The sequence below is a fragment of the Amphiura filiformis genome, chromosome 1 (assembly GCF_039555335.1).
Source record: "Amphiura filiformis chromosome 1, Afil_fr2py, whole genome shotgun sequence".
NCBI classification, from domain to species: Eukaryota; Metazoa; Echinodermata; class Ophiuroidea; order Amphilepidida; family Amphiuridae; genus Amphiura; species Amphiura filiformis.
The window spans coordinates 85,721,022-85,742,829 of record NC_092628.1 but is presented as its reverse complement, the minus strand read 5'-3'; the positions used below and the strand labels follow the sequence as shown (position 1 = coordinate 85,742,829).

The following is a 21,808-nucleotide window of genomic DNA, read 5'->3' as shown; positions in this document are numbered from 1 at the left end:
GTACGGAATGGCATACATAAAATGATTCTCATGGCAGTATTCTGGAGTTTTTGAAGCCTATTTATATTAGTATCAGTACAACTACTCCAGACAACCATTCCATAATCAAAGTGAGGAAGTACCAATGTCATATAAATCGTGATAAGGGAACTCTTTGGCACAAATGGCTTAAAAAATGGGTTTAATAAAGGAAAGTGTGTGGTTTATATTACATGGCAGAATGCTTATTAACATTATACATACCTGTGTGCTTTATTTTGTATTATCTTACTAGTGGTAATCTCATTCCAACATTGTTGTCTTTGTATATGATTCAAAAAACCACCCAAGTCCAGCATTTAAAATGAACCCCACGAAGTCCCTGAAATGCTAATTGTCATACCTAATACATTTCAGCAATGAATGTGTTACAAGTGGACTTTTATACATACTGGATTTCAATGAATGTGTTACAAGACTCAAATCATGGAATTGGGTGGTTCTTTCATACATGCTATTTTTCACATACTCAATAGACACAGAGGATGAATTTGAGTTGTTCTTTCATACATGACAGGTCTATGTATAGCAACAATTTCCCATGCTTATCTCAATTTGGCCAAAGTATGGACTTGGGTGTGTTTTGTATTCATATATTCAGTTTTTTAACGAGCTTTTCCAATATCTTTGATCAAACCGGAAGAATGGAGATGGGCCTATAATTTGAAAAATCGTCTTTATCACCACTCTTGAAAATTAGAGAAACCTTAGCAATTTTGAGATCATTAGGAACTTTACCTTGTTTAATACATAAGTTAAAAATATTACAACATATACACACACCGACAGCTTTAAGTTGAAACAATAGAGAGCTTGCGGTTTCCAAACGCCGTGATCGTACGCCCGTCTCCCTTCGTATGTTGATTATCCTTAACTATCTTTATTATATTCGTTATTAATTCGGCAGAGTGACGAATCGAGAATTTTGAGCAAATTGATATTTGTATGCTTGTGATTATGTTTCAGGTTATCTTTTATTTCCACCAAAAATTAATGATAAATCTTACTCCCCGACGTAGATATAGAAATTTTGATTTGGACGAATCGCGCCTAAGTGCGATTAATGAATTCGGCAAAGAGACGAATTGAATACTTAACAGTACAAATCAGGTGTATCTATAGCATTGTATAGCTTGAAACCCGAATTTTCTATATTAAATTTCCTATACTAATATATTTAATACCAACGTATAGCTGTAGGTGTCCTCTATCCAGTCATACCAAAATAAGTACAAACATTCCCCACATGATATCGCTACATGGCTTAATAATGTGATTGCGCCCCCGTGAAACTGGAAAATCCCAGAAAATCATACGCAAAATATAGGCTAAAATTGTTAAAACACGTTTTTAGGGGATATATCGATTGTTTAAAAACACGCGAGTATTGCAAATAAATCGTGTACATTCACTTCTATAATATACATTTCAAATTAGTGCTTACGAATGTTCTAAATTTTTAAAAGACCAATGAAATGGTACCAATATTATCAAAAGCCGTTTACTCAGAACAGCAATTTTGCGTATTCGGTACTCTGCCGTGTTCATAACGATAATGTTAAATGGACAAATTCATAGCATTTTAAATGTTGTCTCCACGTTCATTTCGTACGTGCGAAATCTTCAAAACTGGCTAAATACGCGATCTCACTTCGATACAGAAGAGTGATTTTGAATAGATAAGTTTAAACTATTAAAATGATCATTTTTGTTTGTAAGATATCATTATAATAAAGCAACATTGAATCGTGAACATTTGACTTCATTCATACCCACGTTCCATATGTACAGATTGTCCATTAGAAATGCATGTGAGATAATGGCCGTATAGAAAATTAGATTGCGATATGCCTTTTTGATACAAACGCACGGTCCACGCTGAAATTGACATTTTGTACGGCGTCGCGACGTTTTATGCAACGCGCCTAATTTTCACCCAAAACAAATCACATTTTGAAAGTAAAGTTAAACCAGGGGCCACTTTGAAAAGCAAAACGAAGATCCGCGCGGATCCGTGATTAGGGTCTCAAAGCACTAGTTTTACTAGGTTTTTTTTTAAAAGAATGATCCTCGCTTAGGGTAGCTTTTTAAATTACCCAATTAACGGCCATTAGTGGTGACATATTTATCAAGTTATTCGGCACAAAAGAGTGGTTTCTGAGCGATTTTACACAGTAGATTAAAGAAAATTCGGAGCCGATTTCAAAAGCGCTTTGAATAGCCGATCATCATCACTGAATGACACTCATACCGACACGCGTAATGTTTATCCTTGTTTAAGACAAATTTCAAGCCAATTCCTCGCTTAGGGTGTTTTTTTAAATATATCTCCTTGTTTAGGGGAAAATTTCAAACTAATTCCTCGCTTAGGATGTTTTAATTTGAGTAAAATCCTCGTTGAGGGTTAGTTATTATTTTGTCAAAATGTCGACATCCTCGCTTAAGGTCATTTTTGAAAGGCAATTCACACGATGCTTACAACTTTTACACATGAGTGCCCCCCGGGCTTGCCATCCTTGATTTTTATTCAAAATCAAACGTATGCTGTATTAAAGTAAACATAATACCCGGACATCACTACATGTCAAGGAGCACAATCCAGCTTGGAACCGAGTCTAGCAATACGTACGCACGTTTTGAACGCCGTATATAAACGCACGGTCCACGTAGCACGTATGGAACATCGCAATCTCTCCCAATAATAACTTTGGAAAGTAATAAAACATTTTAGCAGTCTTCCGTTGTGATTATTTGGCGATTATACTGGATCATGATCAAGTTCAATATTATGATGAGTCCTTATCGGAAATTGACGTTCTGCTTCAGATCTTGTCTTTTTTCCAAGCCACCATGCACCATGCAAGCTTAGCAATAAATTAAAGACTTACAAGTGGATTCCCAGCCAGCATTCGGGCGAATTCTGTGTAAGAAAAAGTATCAATAAGTCACCATAGTCATTTTATATATATTTCATTTTGGAATGAAAAATTTGTATTACTCAAATTATGACAGGTTTTTTAGCAGGTGTGTGAACCGATTGACAGTCTAATCTACCTCATAAAACATCAAAAAATATGATTTACTAATTTTAAAGCCTGAGATGTGCTTCTTTTTAATGGTACACTACAAACACACACACACACGCGCGAAAAAAAAAAAATTAAAATCTGATTACTACATGTACATAATATATACTTCGGAATATGATTAATATCTTCAATATTAATATTACTATACCATTATAATTAACCTTCCCATCTCCGTCAGTATCTGCCACTGCGATCATGTCCTCTGCCATGAGTGCTATCTCATCAGAGAACCCTTTTCCAAGCATATCTTTTAGTACCTGTTTTATCTCCTTTTTACTGAAAAAGCAAAAATACTTTATTTCAAGAAGATAAAAGATTTAACCAAGTTCCCACGACTTACGAGGTTGGTGGCCTGCGACCAGCATACACTGGTCTTCAATGCTGACTGATATTGGGTTTGAAACACTTTAATTAACATAATCATACATGGAAATTTAAGTTTGCTTCCTATTTACCGATTGCCCCTAAATATAAATAATTGAAAATAAAACGTATCTCAAGCTAGCTGAATCTCACACCTGCTTATAATACTCCACCTAATGACATTGAGATACACGCACCCAACGTACCCCCCTGATCCACACACCCTGGTCATACCCCACACAACCACCCCACATCCACTTTCACACTCAAACAATGAAACCGAAACAAACACAAATTTAATAATACAATCATAAACAAATCAAAATGTTAATCTATTAAATACCTGAAACGGCGATGATGCTTTATAAATAACATTCTAGTAATATTAAGAAGAAAGAAAACTATTTCAATTGGTCAATTTATAATAGAGATGAATCCTTTACCTGACTTTGCCATCGCCATTCTTGTCATAAACTTTAAATGCGGCAAGAACATCTGGGTTTATGATCAAACTATTATCTTGCGGTTGTTCTTTCACTTGCTTTATAATCAGGTTAACGAATTCATTGAAGTCGAGTGTACCACTACCTGCAAATCATGCAATGTTTTTAATGAGTTAAAGTTATAATATGTGATTTGCATTAAGAAAATTTTAGTTTTCACTGATCACATTGCCCCCTTTTAATTTCGAGTCAAACAAATGATGTAAAATGAGGAAAATTGCTAATTCATTCCTCCTCGACACCTTTCCCCATTTTCTCCTCAAGATCGTCCGATATCTCCGTATAAACTTCTTCATCTTGGAGACACGCGTGGCTTCGTAGAAACGTACTGTACTTATCGAAAAAGTCGTGTTTGACAGCCCATATGGTCTTCAGGTAGGGATTTTTCCTCGTCATCTCCTGATCATGCCATCGTTGATGTACTTTCGTATTTTTCCCTCATCAAGTCTTCCGTAGCGTCTTTAGCTCTGAGCCCGGGCTTCTGAGTCCTTATCGTCGGAATCCTCCTCCTCCCCCTCCTCTTCTTCTCGTTCTTCGGGGTGTACGTGTTGCTTGTGTCTCTCAAGCTCGTACTTGCGACAGAGGTCAACCGGAACTGGTCAGGGGGGTGTCTGAAAGGATGTGCCCCACCTTATGAAAAGTTTCAAATGTTTTCAAAATAAAGCCCTCCCCATTAAGGCCATATCAATCAAATGTACACATTTTAAACATTATCATTGGTTACAGCACATACTTCAAAATGTGAGGCTAATAGCACATGCTTGCTCTAAGTTAATTGGTGATTTTATGAGTTTTATCATGTTTATGATTACATATGCCTAAAGGGGTGTGTGGGGGGTGGCCCTCAATTTCAATTATGCCCCCTGCAATCCTCCATCTCGATTTATGCCTATGTGTGACTTTACAAGCAAACAAAGAAGACATCTAAGACATCTCACCGTCAGTATCTACCGACGCAATCATATCTTTCAGTTGTTTCTTATTAGGATCCTCGCCCACTTGCTTCAACACTGCTCCTAACTCTTTAGCCGTTATCTTACCATCGCCATTCTTGTCGATGAGTAAAAATTCCTTTTTGATTGCTGTCCAAAAAAGGTTTCGAATTAATCTAAACATTCAAAATTTTACGGCTAGGCCTATACAAGTTGATTATTGCTTTGAATCTTATTTTAATCACCGAGCACTATGCGGTTATACAAAGTCAAACATTACAAAATTAATGCGCTAGGTTTTAAACTATTCTATCTGCCACATGAGCTATTACTGAGGGTGAATGTGTATTTAAAGATGCTGAATACGCAGTAAAGGTTAGTGAACTTGCTTTCATTGAGTTAAGAGTCAGCTTATTTTGCTCTGAGCTCGTCCTGTTTGCTACTGAGTTCTTTAGACCTGGTCTAAACAATAAAGTAAAACCAAGTGTACCAACTTCACCTGGTTTGTTTGTGTCATTTTATGCACCTCCGGATTATTTTCCAGGCGCAAATAGTCAGATAATCCAGAGCCAAACTATTTTGCACTCCATAAGTGACAGCTAGTAACAAGCCAAGTAAGCATAGTGAAGTCGGTACTCTTTGTTGTACTTCATTGTTTTGACCAAGCGAGTATTGTTAGTGGTGCTCTCACATCCCTGGTCAGACCAAGTTTAAATTTGTTTTGTGCATACGCCCCCAGCGTTGGCGTGCCAAGCAGACGACCACAGACCTGTAGCCACGGGTTTCGCTGTCCCGACCAGCGATTCCGTGCCTGTATATGACTTAGGGTGATTGCGTCATGGTATCACTTGGGATCCATGCATGCGCACTGGTTTTCCGTGTTGGATTCTGTTGAATTTGGCAGTATTAGGTTATGGTGATGTTGCTGAGGAAAACATACTTTCGCGCTACACACGGAGCCGCTCTGTTATTATTACTAACATAACTAAATTTATATTACTATACAGTGTGTTCCATAAAAAGAGGGTTCAAACGAATGTGGTGATATCAATGTGTTTTCAACCACCATTCAGTTTTTTTTTCTTTTTTTTCCGCTATAACTTGCTGGAAACAAGAATTCATATGTTTAAACGTTTTTATAAATATGATCTCCAATGTAAAAATAAATGGTTGCAGGACCGATTTTACCATTTTCGTGCAGGCTCCGACCACGTATGGGTCAATTTTCTATACTTTATTAAAAATCAGAACATTTCTGCCAAAAGCGATGTATGTATTGTTGCCAGTACCGGAGCGATTTGACGTCAATAGATATTGGCAAAATTTATCCTGCAACCATTTTTACATTCGAGACCATATCTTCAAAACAGTTTTATCAAATGAGTTTTCTGCAAATTATAGATAAACATGTGGCTTTCACATTGTATACGGAATAATTGTGGGCAACCCATGTTAAAATGTCAGCACATTCGTTGGAACCCGCTTTTTATGGGACACACAGTACAATATTACTACCATTAGGGCCTACACCCATCCATACAGACACCTTTTAAATAATAAACAAATGAGCCCCGGTTATACCTCTAGTCTCTAAAGTTGATGCGGGTCACTACTTTAGATGGATTTCTGTAGTTTTAAAATATTATACTTTAAGCAGTCCTTACCATTTAACATTTGCGACCAGCGAAAGTCATCCGCCTAGAAAACGAAATCGCACACTTTATGTTAGTATGACTTATAAATACTACGCACTAAAAGCTAATATTATTGCTATGTATTTTTTTAACATGTGGACGCGTGTTTGCACGCACACCCTAACACGGCGGAACACACACGCGCACATACACCATCGCACCCCCGCCCACAGCTAACACGCCACCCCCCACACACAATCACGCCCACTCAACACCCCACACACAATTACCTGTGGACTTTTTGGACCAGAAAATACCCAACCAAGCTTGGACTTAAAGGAACGAAACGAACTGCCCAACTAAGGACACCCACCGGACACACTATACCGTAACGATTCGCCTAATGGCGCACTTGGGCTCCTTTCCATTCAGGTAAATTTTATGTGCAAGTAGAGAGTTTTCTCCTCTGAAATCAAAACAAGAATTATGTTCCGTGCCTTTAATTGCTGGTGGGAATCCTACGGGAGGGCACTTTTAGGTTGTGCCTAAAATTCCACTTATGTCAAGGAAGCCCACGGCGCCATTTGGCGAACCTTTACGGTATGCTATTGTTTACAAACATGGGGATACCCTTACACCCTATTCTAACCAACGTGGATTGGCTTAAAAGGGCATTTCGTGATCCACAACCCCACCCCCAGACTTTTCTCAAAAGAAGCTAAGATTTTTATACCACTGGAAACGTCTGACTACATAATGTTTATGAACAAAACAAATTCTTGCAGATTAATTCGTTCAGCAAAAATATCGCCAAATTTGAATTACGTTCTGGTACACCAGAACAAAATTACATTACTAGCCTATGGAGCAGTGTAATACACATAATCATGCATAACACGCAATCGCTAAAATCAAAATCAACGGAAATTTTGGGAATAAGCTTTTTTCGTGGATATCTACTGACAAATGCCGGATCAGATGCTAGGATCACAAAATACTCCTTTAAACGGCGATTTACTCGCTGGTTTACATTTTGGCTGATTCTCTCAATCGTGGACGTCGGTTGGAAGTGTATCCACATTTAGGTGGTAAAAAGTCAGATAAACCTGCAGGTCTTTACAAACGCACCCCTACTCCCTCTACCACACATACACTCCACCACCACCACCCCCCACACACACACACCCACACACCTTTCAAATACCCACATTATAGCTTACTATCAAAAAAGCAAAACACACAACTTTGCGTTTTCCGCTGTTACAAAAATGTGTCGCTGTGTTCTTTATGTTAGATTACGTCAGATTATTTACAGGCCCTGTAATTTCCCGAAAAATCCCATCAATTAAAATACAAGTAAACTTTGTGAAATTAAAGTGTGAACTTACCATTTTCAATTTTCAATTCGATGCCTATCAATGCAAAAACACAGAGGTGTTTTGAAAATAATGTGCTGTTACTACAAGTCTAGAATCAACTATGATATCCTTCAACACAGACTTGAATATTTATTGTATTACTTCATTAAAATGTTATTTTCCATTGGTTAAAATAGGTTCACGTGACCAAAAGTAAAACAGCTATGCCCAGTGCTAATCATGACTTAATCCGGGTATCTACTTTCTACACGCGATAACCTATAATATATGTTCGTTGTTCTTCAAATAAAACAAGGCTCAATTCGATATAATCCAAAGGTTCTTAATTCCAAATTAATTACTTTTTCCAAAATGCTCGGTGAGAGAAAAATTAGATAATATTGGAAAGTCTTAAAACTAATAAGGTTCGTTACGAAATTTAATAACTTGCAGAGCATTCGCAAATCAAAGAGACGTGGTCTGATTTTTCATGTTCTGTTTTCTATAATAACACCGTATAGATTGAGGCCTACTATTAAAACCTATCATTTCCAAATTTTCAGTTGCATTGCTGCAGCGGTTATGATATGAGAAGCTGTACGTGTATAACAACACGCCATAGGATATTACATACACCTTTGATGTGGTAACCACAGATCACTACGTTTTTGTCCATAACATTTAAGCGAAACATATTTCGGGCGTTATATTTCACTGGGGTAATGAGAAAAAATGTGACCTTTGTTCTGATATCAAAATCTCAGTTTTGATGAATAAAAATGCGGGATGACGCTGTCGATCGGGTCTTTGACCTTAAAAATGTTGGACGCAAAGCGACCAAAATCAACACCGGAATCAAACAGCAATGGCGTGTTCTGTTACCAAAACACACGACATTATTAACTTTATTATTTATAATTTTTTTTAAATGTACAATAGCGTAATGGTGGGTGATCAATAATATGTTTTAGTGATATCACATAGATGTTGTTGGTGGAGGCCAACCATTAGGCCTTTTATACCTTATATCATGGACCGCTACATTAAACTTAAGACATACCAGCTTTTGGAGGGGAAACGCTATTAAACTATTGGGGTAAAATTTCAAATTCTGGAACATATCGTTCTTATAATTATTTGCTCTACACTATTAATCTGTTTAAAACATGCTCAGAGCATTTTCAAAATGCCTCATAAAGGCTCCTAAACCACACATATCGGAATGTTACACAAACTACCTGAAAACAAACAAATTTGTCGGAGGCCGGACTTAGTAGTGATTGTGACCTCGAACAAAGTTTCGGTCTACACACGAAGCGCGAGCCCACCGGCGAGAGCCCCAGGGACAAGCTTAAGGGTACCTTGTTGGGGTCCCGGTGGTTAAGCCCCGGAAGATCTAAGTTTTTATATGACAACCCCTTTCATGAACTAAAAAATCACATGTGACTGTGACCATCCTATTTTCTCCTGTCCCAAATAAGGAATGATCCCTAATTCTTGTTGAAACAGTAGAGAGCTTGCGATTTCCAAACGCCGTGATCGTACGCGCGTCTCCCTTCGTATGTTGATTATCCTTGATTGTCTTTAATACATTGTTAAATGAACTATTTTTTTTTCCATTTTTAAAGTTGTCTCCACGTTCATTTGGTACGTGCAAAATCTTCAAAACCGGCTAAATAAGCGATCTCATTTCGATACAGGAGAATGGTTTTGGAATAGATAAGTTTAAACTATTGAACCTTTTTGTTTGTATATAAGATATCATTATAATAAAGCAACATTGAGGCGTGAAAATTTGACTTCATGCATACTCACGGTTCATATGTACAGAGTGTCCATTGAAATGCATGTGAGATTGGCCGAATAGAAAAATAGATTGCGATTTGCCTTTTTTATACAAACGCGCGGTATATATGCACGGTCCACGTCGAAATTGACATTTTGTACGGCGTCACGACGGTTCATGCAACGCGCCTAATTTTCACCACAAAAAATCTCACTTTGAAAGTAAAGTCATAATATTGGTCCTTAATCTACGTTTGTTTTTTGGCAACCATAATATAAGGAAAGCACTGAGATACAAATAAATTTAAGCAGCTTGTTAACCTTGATTTTTATTCAACATCAAACGTATGCTGTACTGAAGTAAATAAGAAGATCCGGACATCACTACATGTCAAGTGCTTCGCCCTGTATTCCTTCGTAACAAAAGGAGCACAATTCAGCTTGGAACCGAGTCTAGCAATATGTACGCACGTTTTGAACGCCGTATAAACGCACGGTCCACGTAGCACGTATGGAACATCGCAATCTCTCTGAAGAATAACTTTCGAACGTAATGAAACATTTTAGCAGTCTTCCGTTGTAATTATTTGGTGATTACATTGTATCATGATCAAGTTCAATATTCTGATGAATCCTTACAGGAAACTCGATGTTCTGCTTTTCCACCTTGCACCATGCAACCATAGCAAGATTATATATTAAGATTTATAACTGGATTCCCAGCCACCATTTTATAACTGGAGTCGTAGCCACCATTTGGGCGAATTCTGTATAAGCAAAAGTATCAATAAAACAGTCATTTTATATATATTATAAATTTCATTTTGGAATGATAATTGTTAATTATTCAAATTATAACAGGTTTATAGCAGGTATGTGAACCGATTGATAGTCTAATCTCCTTGTACAACATCAAAATATGATTAACTAATTTTAAAGCCTGAGATACAGGGTGTCCCAGAAAAAATTACAGAGTGAATAAAATAGTACGTAAGTCGAGGACTAGATATCAGAATTAAACAAATTAAAATGTTGCGCAGAGCCTATTTTACTGTGCAGCACATACGAAAATTTTATTTGATTCGCTTTAGTGGTTGCGAAGAAATTAACAATTACATAATGCGCGCATAAATGCAGTTCAATCCAAGTTTGATCAAAAGGTGTTTTTCTCATACTCGCTCACCGCTTCCTAAAGTTTGTGTATCTCATTAAATTTAGTCCTTCTAATCTATTTTACAATTCGACGGTGTTATGTTATTCATGCTTTCACTGAAGAAGAATAACATTTTGTTCTTTAATTCTTTAGGTTGTGCAAATATGTTATATTTTAACTTTCCAAAGAACATTTGAGTCAAGAATGACAATGAACAAGTGCTAACAGTTTTACGTGTGAGTTTTGATACCATTCAACATTAATGTTGAAGTTTTAAAAGATTTAAACTTTGCATTACAATTTCTTGGAAATATTCCAAAAACATTAATGTGTGTGAGAATTCTTTTAAGCCAGATGTAATTCTTTATGCAATAAATTCTTTATGCAACATTTATATCAACATTAACGAAAAAATACCGAGCATCATTTTACATGCAAGCTTTCATTTTCAATATCGTGCAAGTTTTCAAATTGGAACAAACCCTAATTAAATGTTTTGCAAGAAATAAATTATTTAAAAATAATGGAAAGAATTTCACGGTACAAAATATGAAGTCCATTGACAGTTAACCACTAGTGCGCATTGTGTTGAATGGTCTTTCTTTTAAACTTGGAATGAAGTGAATTGAATGGTGCGTTAGGTAATTGCTAATTTCTTCGCAATCAGTCAACCGATTCCAGTAAAATAAACGTATAAGATGCAGATTAAAATGGGCTACACACTAAGTTTGAGATTGTTAGATTCCGATGTCTAGTTCTTACGTCCAAATTCATTTGCCCGATAATTTTGTATGGGACACCCTGTATGTTTACTTTTGATAGTACACTATGAACATACACATACGCGCGAAAAAAAGTCTGGTTGCATGTAAATAATATATACTTTTAAGGAATATGATTAATAGCTTCAAGATTAATTTTACTATACCATTATAATCAATCTTCCCATCCTCGTCAGTGTCTGCCTTTGCGATCAATTCCTCTGCCATGCGTGCTATGTGAGCAGACCACTTTTTTTCAGGCATATCTTTTTTGAGTACCTGTTTTATCTCCTTTTTACTGAAAAAGCAAACACAACACAAAAACACTTAATATCGAGAAGGTACAAATTTAACAAAGTTCTCACGACTTACTTTGTGGAGGTTTGTGGCTTGCGACCATCATCCACTGGTCTTCAATGCTGGCCGGTGTTGGGTTTGAAACACTTTAATTAACATAATCTTACATGGAAAAATAAGTTTTCTTCCTAATTGGCGATTGCCCCCTAAATATAAATAATTAAAAATAAAACGTTTCTCAAGCTACGTACTGAATCTCACATCTACCTATAATACTACCACCTATATGACCCACCCACCCCGCCACACACCCCACACAACCACCCCACCCCACTTTCACACACACACGCACCCCCCCCCACACACACCCCCACCCACCCACAAAAACCCACATATTTAATAACACAATCATAAACAAATCTAAATGTTAATCTATTAAATACTCGAAAGGGCGATGATGCTTTTATAAATAACATTCTAGTAATATTAAGAAGAAAGAAAAATATTTCAATTAGTCAATTTATATAAGATCGAGCATCCTTTACCTGATTTTGCCATCGCCATTCTTGTCGAAAACTTTAAATGCGGCGAGCAAATCTGGGTTTATGAGCAAACTATTATCTTGTGGAAGTTCTTTCAATTGCTTTTTCATCAGTTCAAGGAATTCATTGAAATCGAGTGTACCACTACCTGTAAATCATGCAATGTTTTATTGAGTTAAAGCTATAATATGTGATTTGCATTAAGAAAATCCCAGGGTTAAGGTTAGCAACTATTTTAAACTGTTGCGATTTGGCAGTTCGCATCATCTTGCGAATGGTAGTGAGCTTTGTCAAAAATGGCATTGATCATTTCATAGCAAGTGTGTAGAAGAATTTAAATATCACAGATATACTTTTGTAGTTCCTGTGGTTTTTGATTTATGTTGTAAAGTGTGCTGAAACAACAACACTTTTGTAGTAAGACGTACATAACTCATTAACAACAATAAATCAAGCAAGTTTTCAAAGTATATGATTTATAGAATGAACTTTCGCAAAACATCAAAGTGTTATTTTTCAATAATATATTGATTCAGATAATGAAAATCGATTTTCTTTTGGCTGCTTCGACCAACAATTCGCCAGCGAAGTGTTTCGTGTAATCCAATTATCACTATGCCAACTGGATCACGCTTTTGAGTTCTGCACCACTTTTGAGTTTTGTACCCACTCTTGTATCTAGGGTCTTTGATATTGATCAATCAAATTGATCGTGTATAGGCCGCATATATAAGAGCAAATATTGAGGACGTTCAAATACATGCACACGTTACTGCAGCTGCATCAACCCGACTTGAATATTTTTGTTAATATTTTGTGATTGTGCCATTTCAATTGTGCATATTTTAACACTACCAATGGTTATAGCACACACCTCAAAACGTAAGGCTAAAAAAAGCTTGCTCTAAATCAAACAACATGTGAAGGTGATTTTATTATTACAGTTGGCTAAATGTGTGGGGGGGGGGGGTGTGTGGGGGGGTGTGGGGGGTTGACCCTCAATTTCAATTATTCCCCCTGCAATCCCCCACCTCTATTTATGCCCATGTGTGACTTTACAAACAAATAAAGAAGACATCTCACCGTCAGCATCTACCGACGCAATCATGTCTTTCAGTTGTTTCTTATCAGGATTCTGACCCACTTGCTTCAACACTGCTCCTAACTCTTTAGTCGTTATCTTACCATCGCCATTCTTGTCGATGAGTAAAAATTCCTTTTCAATTTCTGTCCAAAAATAGTTTCGAATTAATCTAAACATTCTAAATATAAATATAATAATAATAATAATGATAATAATAATTTATTCTTATATAGCGCATTACATCAAAGACCACAAGGCGCTTTACAATTAAAACATGTGTACGTAAAAACAAAATTGAATTATAAATATACATCATTAAGAAATAAGAAAAAAAATGAAATGAGGCACACGATGAACATTGCACAAAAGGGATTGAACGGAAAAAATACATGCAAAATGAGCAAAGAAACAACTAAGCGAATGTTCAAAGTTACGGCATAAGCAAAATAAGTTTAACCAAGCAACAATTTTGTATAAACAACGGCAATATACTGCAAACAAATATCAAACAGAAGATGAAATTAGAATCATAAAACACAATTTTTTTTAAAGCCAAACTGTACACTACATATACAACACGTGAGTAGAAAACAAAAAATTAAAAAGAAGTATACAGCGAAGCAATCAATTCAATGCAATATCAAAAATGGCAGAACAGAGTATCAAATGGAATATGAAAAATTTCAAACAAATGGATACTTTTAACGCAAACAATACCAAAGTGGCGAAGCAAACATATTTACACCAGGTATAATACTCAAATGAAAAGAGCAATCACGAGAACAACCAAGAAAATAACTTGAGTTATACGAGGTGTAGGCAAAATATTATGCGAAACATATTGCACACCATTTTTAACATAATTAATAACCAAAATTGCACAATTATTAATAATACAATAATATCAAAATATCAACAAACAATACGAAAGTGGCGAAGCAAATATATCTACATCAGGTATAATGCTCAAATGAAAAGAGCAAGACACATCACGAGAGCAACCAAGAAAAATAACTTATAAGAGGTGTAGACAAAATAATATGCGAAACATATCGCATATTTTTTTAACATAATTGATAACAAAAATTGCATAATAAATAATAATACAATAATATCAAAATATCAACAAACAATACCAAAGTGGCGAAGCAAACATATCTACACCAGGTATAATGCTCAAATGAAAAGAGCAAGACGCGTCACGAGAGCAACCAAGAAAGAAACTTGAGTTATACGAGGTGTAGACGAAATATTATGCGAAACATATTGCACACTTTTTTAAACATAATTAATAACAAAAATCGCATAATAATTCAAAATACAATAATATCAAAATACGATGTAATAGTTCAGACAATAAGTGTACAAAATCCAAATGATGAAAAATTCGCGAGTAACACGAAGTTACACGAAGCACAGAAAATGATGGTCATGCCAACTTGATGCAGAACATTGACGTTATTAACTAGAGGAGAGGTTAAGCAGTTCACTCCAGTTAATTCAGAATAATATTGCAAAAAATAAACAGAAGCAGATGGAATGATAAAGGCTAGGCTAGGCCTATATACGTTGGTTCATTATGCGAATCATTATGATTCAATCATACAAAGTCATACATTACGAAATGAATGCGCTGGGTTTTAAAATAATCCTATCTGCCACGTGAACTATTGGTGAGTGTGTATGTAAACGTATTTTGTATTTTCTAAAGTTGATCCGGATCGCTACTTTAGATGGTGTTCTGAAGTTTTAAAATAATATACCATAGACAGTCCTTACCTGCTATTTGCAACAAGCTAAGTTCGTCCGCCTAGAAAACGAAATTGTACACGTTATATTAGTATGACTAGGCCAACATTTTTTGTTTGCTTGCCCTCCACCGACCGACCCAAAACTGGCCAAAATCAGGGTCGGCCCTTTAAAAAAAATTGTTTTTGATTTTAGTTTTAAATTTTATTGGTTATTTATTGCTGTTTCTGTGCATAAATTTCATTTCAAAACATTTCATAACTGTCCATTCCTGCATCCATGTTTCCAATAAACTTTGTGGCTTATGCCTGTAAGTATTTAAATCACCAGAATCGAATCTATTTTTATGGTGTGTCATGCGTAATTGCGTATTGACGGTCTGAAGTATTGATTTATCTTTCCACATTACCAGTGTTCATTGTCAAGGCCTATAGTATTGTGTCATTCAAAAAATTTAAAATATATATAAAATAATGAAAAAAATTCCGACTTACCGACCCACCCCAAAAATCCCACTGGAAGGCAAGCAAACAATTTTTTTTTACCCTTATGTAATTTCTTTTTTACCCTTATGTATTTCTTTTTAAACATGTGGACGCGTGTTTGCACGCTCATCTCAACACCCCACAACTCACACGCGTACACTCCTTTGGACACGCACCTCCGCCAACGACTAACACGCCACACCCCCACAACTCCACCCCCTATTACATTTTGAAATTTAAGTTTGAACTTACCATTTTCAATATTCGATTCGATACTTGTAAATGCAAAAACGCAGATGTGTTTTGAAAATAATGTGCTGTTAATACAGGTCTATTTAAATGAAGATTGAAAATAAAAATAAACTATGACATCCTTGAATATCTATTGTATTACTTCATTAAAAGGTGTGTTTTTCATTGGTTAAAATTGGATCACGTGACCAAAAGTAAAACAACTATGTCCTGTTACTAATCATGACTTGATCTGGGTATCTACTTTCTATACGCGATAACATCTGCTCGTTGATTTTCAAATAAAACAAGGTTTAATTCGACAATCCAAATGTTCATAATTCCAAATATTCGGTCAGCCAAAAATTAGAGATAAGGTTCGAAAGTCTAACTAATAAAGTTCGTTACGAAATTTAATAGCTTGCAAAGCATTCACAAATTAAATGTTGGACGTAAAGGGACCGAAACCAACACCGGAATCAAACAGTAATGACGTGTTCTGTTATCAAAATACGTACATGATGCGACATTGTTAACTTTATTATTTATATATTTTTTAATGTACAATGGCGTAATGGTGGATGGCCTGTAGTGGTATTCTTTAGTGTTATCACATAGATGTTGTTGGCGGAGGCCAACCATTAGGTCTTTTATACCTTATATCATGGTACGGTACACCAAACTGTACGCATATCCGAAGTAGCTTTTAGTTGGGAAACGCCATCAAAGCTATTTGGTAGAATTTCAAATTCTGGGACACGCCGTTCTTAAATTTATTTGTGAAACGTTCCTTTGGGTTGAGTAAGATTTGATCTTTCCCTAGAGAGTCCTTTTGAGAGGGCTGAGCTTTCGCAACTCTAGCGAGTGCCATCTTCAGACCAACTAAATAAACATGATGATGCGCCTTATATAGACGAATCCAAATACACGCATTCCTACACCTGACTAGCAGCCTTTAGTTGGGTCCCCGTCGGCTGCAATGCATCCAAAATGTGAAATGATTCGGCCTTGGCGGAAATTTTAAACTGCATTCCATCACCCGTTTTACACCTTCCGCGAAAACACAGGTAGACAAAGGAATGATTTAAGTTTACAACACAATAGGGGGCCTACAGTTCCAACAGTTGTGCAAATAAAAGCCGCCTTACACCTAGATAAGGTCGAGGAAGGTTAATAGAATACAATAGAGATAATTCCGCAGGTAATCCCGTCGCATCTATTCATTTTTTTTTGTTTTTTTTGTAGACAGCTGATTTTATTAAAAGTTTCTTACTACATAATACTGCCACTAATCAGTGACCTTAATGTACATTTACATGCATTTGATTAATGACATAGGCATTAACAGAGAGTTATAAGAGGATTGGAAAAAAGCAACACTTTAAATAAAAACTAATCAATGCAGAGCAAAAAGGGAAACAGAGCACCAAAATGTAGCGAATAGAGCCCAATGTTGACAACTACTGGATTACGACTCAAATTTAGTAGGCCTATCAAACACACAATCAACACTGAGCTCCACCGGTCTCACCCGCTGTCCCGCTCCCCCTCACTCAACATTAAGCAGTTTTTACTATTTTTTTTAAACTTAAGAGTGAAGCGAGTTTACAATGGTTAAAATACACAGGGATTAGATTTTTATCATGCCATTAACAGTTGCCAGGATTGCCACCTTTTATTAAACTTTTGTAACTGTAAGCTACATTTTGCTTGGTATTTCAAAACATTGTAATAACATTTAACTTCCCTTTTTAAAACATCGAAATTTGGTCGTTTTTCTGTCATCTTTACTCTATACAAATGAAGTTTTGCAATAGTCAAAATCAGTGTTAAAATAAAATCGTGTGTTGATCCAAAAAGAATTAATTGAGGGGTCATAGCTAGATCTATATTAAGCTTCTCTTTTATCCAATCTTTAAAGTTATCCCAAAAGTTTCCAGGAATAGTGCAATCCACAAAGAGATGCTTGATTGTTTCCGGATTTGTCTTACAAAATGTACATAAGTCATCATTTCTCGTGTTCATTTTCAACAACAAAGTGTTTGTGCCTATGATACTCTGATTAATTCTATATTGAAACCATCTCATTTTAATATCAGTAGAAAATTTAAAATTTAAGGTACATATTTTTTTTTTTTTTTTTTTGTCCATTCCAAATTCCGTTTGCTACTTACTCATTTTATTCTTCATCTTTGATCCAATAGAAATATCATAGAACACTTTGCACCCTTTTCGTTGCTTAAAAGTAATTCCATATTATATGGCTGAAAAGGCGAGGCTAGTTTGGAGCCTATAGTGCCATTGTAATTAAAGTTTGATTGAATTGCCCTGACAATACCATTGTATTCCAAGAAATTGGTCTTCACTTTATAAAGTTTTGTAAATTCTGCACTAGACAAAAAAGATCCGTTTACTTTTAAAAGATCATTTATAAACAGCACACTCCTTTTCTTCCAATGGGCATAACAAACTGATTTACCACCAATCTTTATTTTATCGTTCCACCACAAGTATTGTTTTGCAATACGATTGAAATCAGATTATTATAATTTACAATGTTTATAAGCGAGGACCAAGAAAGCAGAGTATCATACCAGAACTTGTTATCGATCATGTTTTTCATGTCATTAAAACGATTCATACCAAAGCAACAAATATCATCACTTATTACATTCAAACAAAAACGAAATAGCTTAACCCATTTTTGATCACCACAGGCAACTCTCCGAATCCAATTTACCTTTAGAGCATTTATATGCATTTCTACATTTGGCATCTTTACTCCACCATTTTCATAATTTTGTATAAATTGGCTTCTTTTTACTCTGTCTGGCTTGCCGTTCCAAATATATTTATATATCTCATCATTTACCGTTTTGATAAACTCCTTGCTTGGGTTTGGTAGCATTTGAGCAATGTAACTTATTTTTGGCAAAGCCAGTGATTTCACAACTACAATCCGTCCCAACACAGTTAAATTTCTTTTTTTCCAACTTGATAACATTTTTCTTATCAAAAGAAGTGCATTATCATAATTATCATTTACCATTTGAGCAAGGTTTGTACTAAAAGAAATTCCTAGAAAATCAAAGCCACCATTGAAATTCCATTTTATTCTTAAATTGTTACTAATTTTAGTATTTCTGAATTTCTGAGACCCAATCCAAACTGCAACCGTTTTATCTATATTAATTTTTAAACCAGACATCTCATAAAATGATTGCGATGTTTTAAAGGCACTTTCCAGTGATTTTTCTGTACCATCTAGTATTAATGTAGTGTCATCTGCATACTGCGAAATTTTAAAATTTATGTCATTTATGCAAATTCCTGTTATATCCTTATTTTGTCTTATCATGGAAGCTAATACCTCCGCACATAAAACAAAGACATATGGTGAGAGAGGATCGCCTTGTCTACAACTGCGCTGAATTTGGAATGGTTTAGATATATTTCCATTTATGATTACAGAAGAGGATGCATTTTTATACAAAGCTCTAAACCATTTGCAAATGTCTGATCCGAAATTAAATGCCCTTAAAGTTTTAAGAATAAAATCATGTGAGACCGTGTCAAAAGCTTTTTCAAAATCTATCAGTAAAAGCATCCCAGGAATTTCTTTAACTTCTGTATAGCTCAACAAATCATAAATAAGGCGAATACTTTCACCAATGAATCTATTCGGGACAAAACCTGTTTGGTCCTCCGAAATTAAATATGGCAAAACCGATTTTATGCAGTTTGCAATACAGGCAGAGGCCAATTTATATGATACATTTAGAAGTGATATAGGCCTCCAGTTTTTTAAGAACTGGCGGGGCTTATCTGCTTTCGGCAGAAGAGTAACATGACCCCTTTTTGGGTGGGTGCGGCGTGCCGCACCCACCCTGTATTCTCTGACTATTGACCTACTTTTTCACATGCCGCAGTGTTGAGAAAATATTCGTGCCGGTTATATCCCAAACACCAACAGAGGTGATAGTTTACGGCGAGTTTTGTAATTATTACTTGATTTTAATATGTAAGTAATACGATAAAGTCGTCATAGGCAGTAATGTGTTTGTATTAAAAGAAATAACAAAAATAATTATTTAAGTAATAGAAATACTATTTGGAAATTGCAGCAAGATTTGCAGATGTTTTTATTTGAACAGTACCAGTTCACCAGTTTTGCTAGTTTTCCTAATCTTTGGGCTAAATTAATAGCATCGTGAAAACCAAACAGTCAATTAATTTATGTCAACATTTCCTTGTTTGACATCGCATGCAAACATTATCTTATTTACATAATGGTTTTGACCTCGAGTCATGAGTGGTGATTCATTGTTTAGGCCAAGTAAAATAAATAACGTGTATATCGTCCCCGCCCTCTCCGATTTTTGGAGATTTTCAAATATTTTAGTTATTTTTCCTATTTGCTTCCTTACTTTGTTTATAAAATTGTTGTGATGAAATGACATGTTTAGAAGTTCTTGGTTATCATTTATAAACACATTGCAAACACTTTCTTCAAGCTAGGGGTAGGGCTTTGGGGAAATAACAAAAATATTAGGGACCTCCCCGATTTTATGATGTGTTGACAAACATTTGCCATTGCAATTTTACACAGAAATGAATGGTAAAACAATAACACGATAACAAATAATAAGGACCTCCCTCACCAATTTTGAAAAAGTCCGGACATATACATTTTTTTTTACTTGGCCTTAATTGGCATACTCCTCTAAATATTTTACCGCAAAGTCCTATGGTGGAGGGCTATTTTGTTGTGTAGTCCTACAAAGGTGGGTGACTAAAAAGTAGCCTGTTGGTACATGTTTTACCGTACAGTCCTATGGTGTGGGTTTTTATTTTTTTATTTTGTTGTCCTAATTCGATTGCTCTTAGTTCGTTATTTATATAACTTCAAACACAAACATTCTTAGGGATGCACCATTAGATTCTCAGGGTGGGGTAGGAAGTTTTTCAAAAAAAAAAAAACTTCACCCACTTCATGAGCAAAAAAAAACTTTCCCCACCAACTATAAAAAATAAAAACTTTCCCCGACCCCAACTTCCTACCCCCCCTCTCAGTATCAAATGGTGCGTCCCTTAGTTTAATTCTTTCAATCAAAATTTCACTCCTCTGCTAATGATGACAAGTGATAATCGAAGTAATACTGCATTAGGCCAAATACAAAAATAAACATGTTTCACGTCCCCTCCCTCCTTTTTGGAGGTTTCTTCAATTATATTTTTATATTTTGCAATTCAGTTATAACTTTTTAAAAATTATGTCTAGGGAGTTGAGATGCTTTCTATAGCCTTCTCAATATACAAGAAATAATTTGGAAGGTTTCGAGATCATTAGAGGGGGCCTACCCCTCAGAACAACAAATAAAAAGAGGCCTCCTCCTTTTTGCAGGCATTATTGTGCACGCTAAAATAGCTCTAAATATGGGTATTTACATCGATTCTGCGATACAAAATAAAAAGGCCCCTCCTACTCCTTTTTTTCAAAAACCTGGACGTGAAACATTTTTTTATTTTACTTGGACTTATCAATATGGAACTACACCTTTATCTTGACAATTCATTTGCTCGCCCTATTCCTTTTAAAGGAATTTTTATTTATTGTGAACTTGACTTACTCATTCTTTCATTTCTCTTGACAATTTTTCATTTGCCCACCCTATTCCTTTTAAAGGAATTTTTATTTGAACTATTCATAGATGTACAAATGGATGAACAAAAGGACTATGTATGAATAGATGCGACAGGATTACCTCTATTGTATATATTATTCTATTAACCCTCCTCGTCT

At 35.5% G+C, this 21,808-nt stretch overlaps 2 protein-coding genes across 2 annotated transcripts; both read right to left on the bottom strand.

Annotated features, from left to right (window-relative positions):
- Nucleotides 1-2,923: 2,923 nt before the first annotated feature.
- LOC140163833 (neo-calmodulin-like) lies at nt 2,924-10,379 on the bottom strand. Its single transcript, XM_072187150.1, has 5 exons — nt 10,343-10,379; nt 4,933-5,076; nt 3,935-4,079; nt 3,290-3,404; nt 2,924-2,959 (listed from the first exon to the last, which is right to left on the bottom strand). Exons 1-5 carry the CDS (start codon nt 10,377-10,379, stop codon nt 2,924-2,926), a joined length of 477 nt encoding a protein of 158 aa, XP_072043251.1.
- Nucleotides 10,366-16,535, bottom strand: LOC140163824 (uncharacterized). The gene is made up of 6 exons (XM_072187141.1): nt 16,524-16,535; nt 15,320-15,350; nt 13,540-13,683; nt 12,460-12,604; nt 11,785-11,915; nt 10,366-10,470 (listed from the first exon to the last, which is right to left on the bottom strand). The coding sequence occupies exons 1-6, from the start codon at nt 16,533-16,535 to the stop codon at nt 10,409-10,411; spliced, it is 525 nt and encodes a 174-aa protein (XP_072043242.1). The 3' UTR covers nt 10,366-10,408.
- Nucleotides 16,536-21,808: the final 5,273 nt, after the last annotated feature.

What these genes read in the sequence shown, in the direction of transcription:
- LOC140163833 (XM_072187150.1), bottom strand. Translation starts at nt 10,379, where the DNA reads ATGGTGCAAGGTGGAAAAGCAGAACATCGAGTTTCCT. An exon ending in AGCAGAACATCGAGTTTCCT is followed by an intron (nt 5,077 to 10,342) that starts GTAAGGATTCAT and finishes TTTTTTGGACAG; the next exon opens with CAATCAAAAAGGAATTTTTA. An exon ending in AATGGCGATGGCAAAGTCAG is followed by an intron (nt 3,405 to 3,934) that starts GTAAAGGATTCA and finishes TTGCTTTTTCAG; the next exon opens with TAAAAAGGAGATAAAACAGG.
- LOC140163824 (XM_072187141.1), bottom strand. An exon ending in TGCGTCGGTAGATGCTGACG is followed by an intron (nt 12,605 to 13,539) that starts GTGAGATGTCTT and finishes CATGATTTACAG; the next exon opens with GTAGTGGTACACTCGATTTC. An exon ending in AATGGCGATGGCAAAATCAG is followed by an intron (nt 11,916 to 12,459) that starts GTAAAGGATGCT and finishes TTGCTTTTTCAG; the next exon opens with TAAAAAGGAGATAAAACAGG.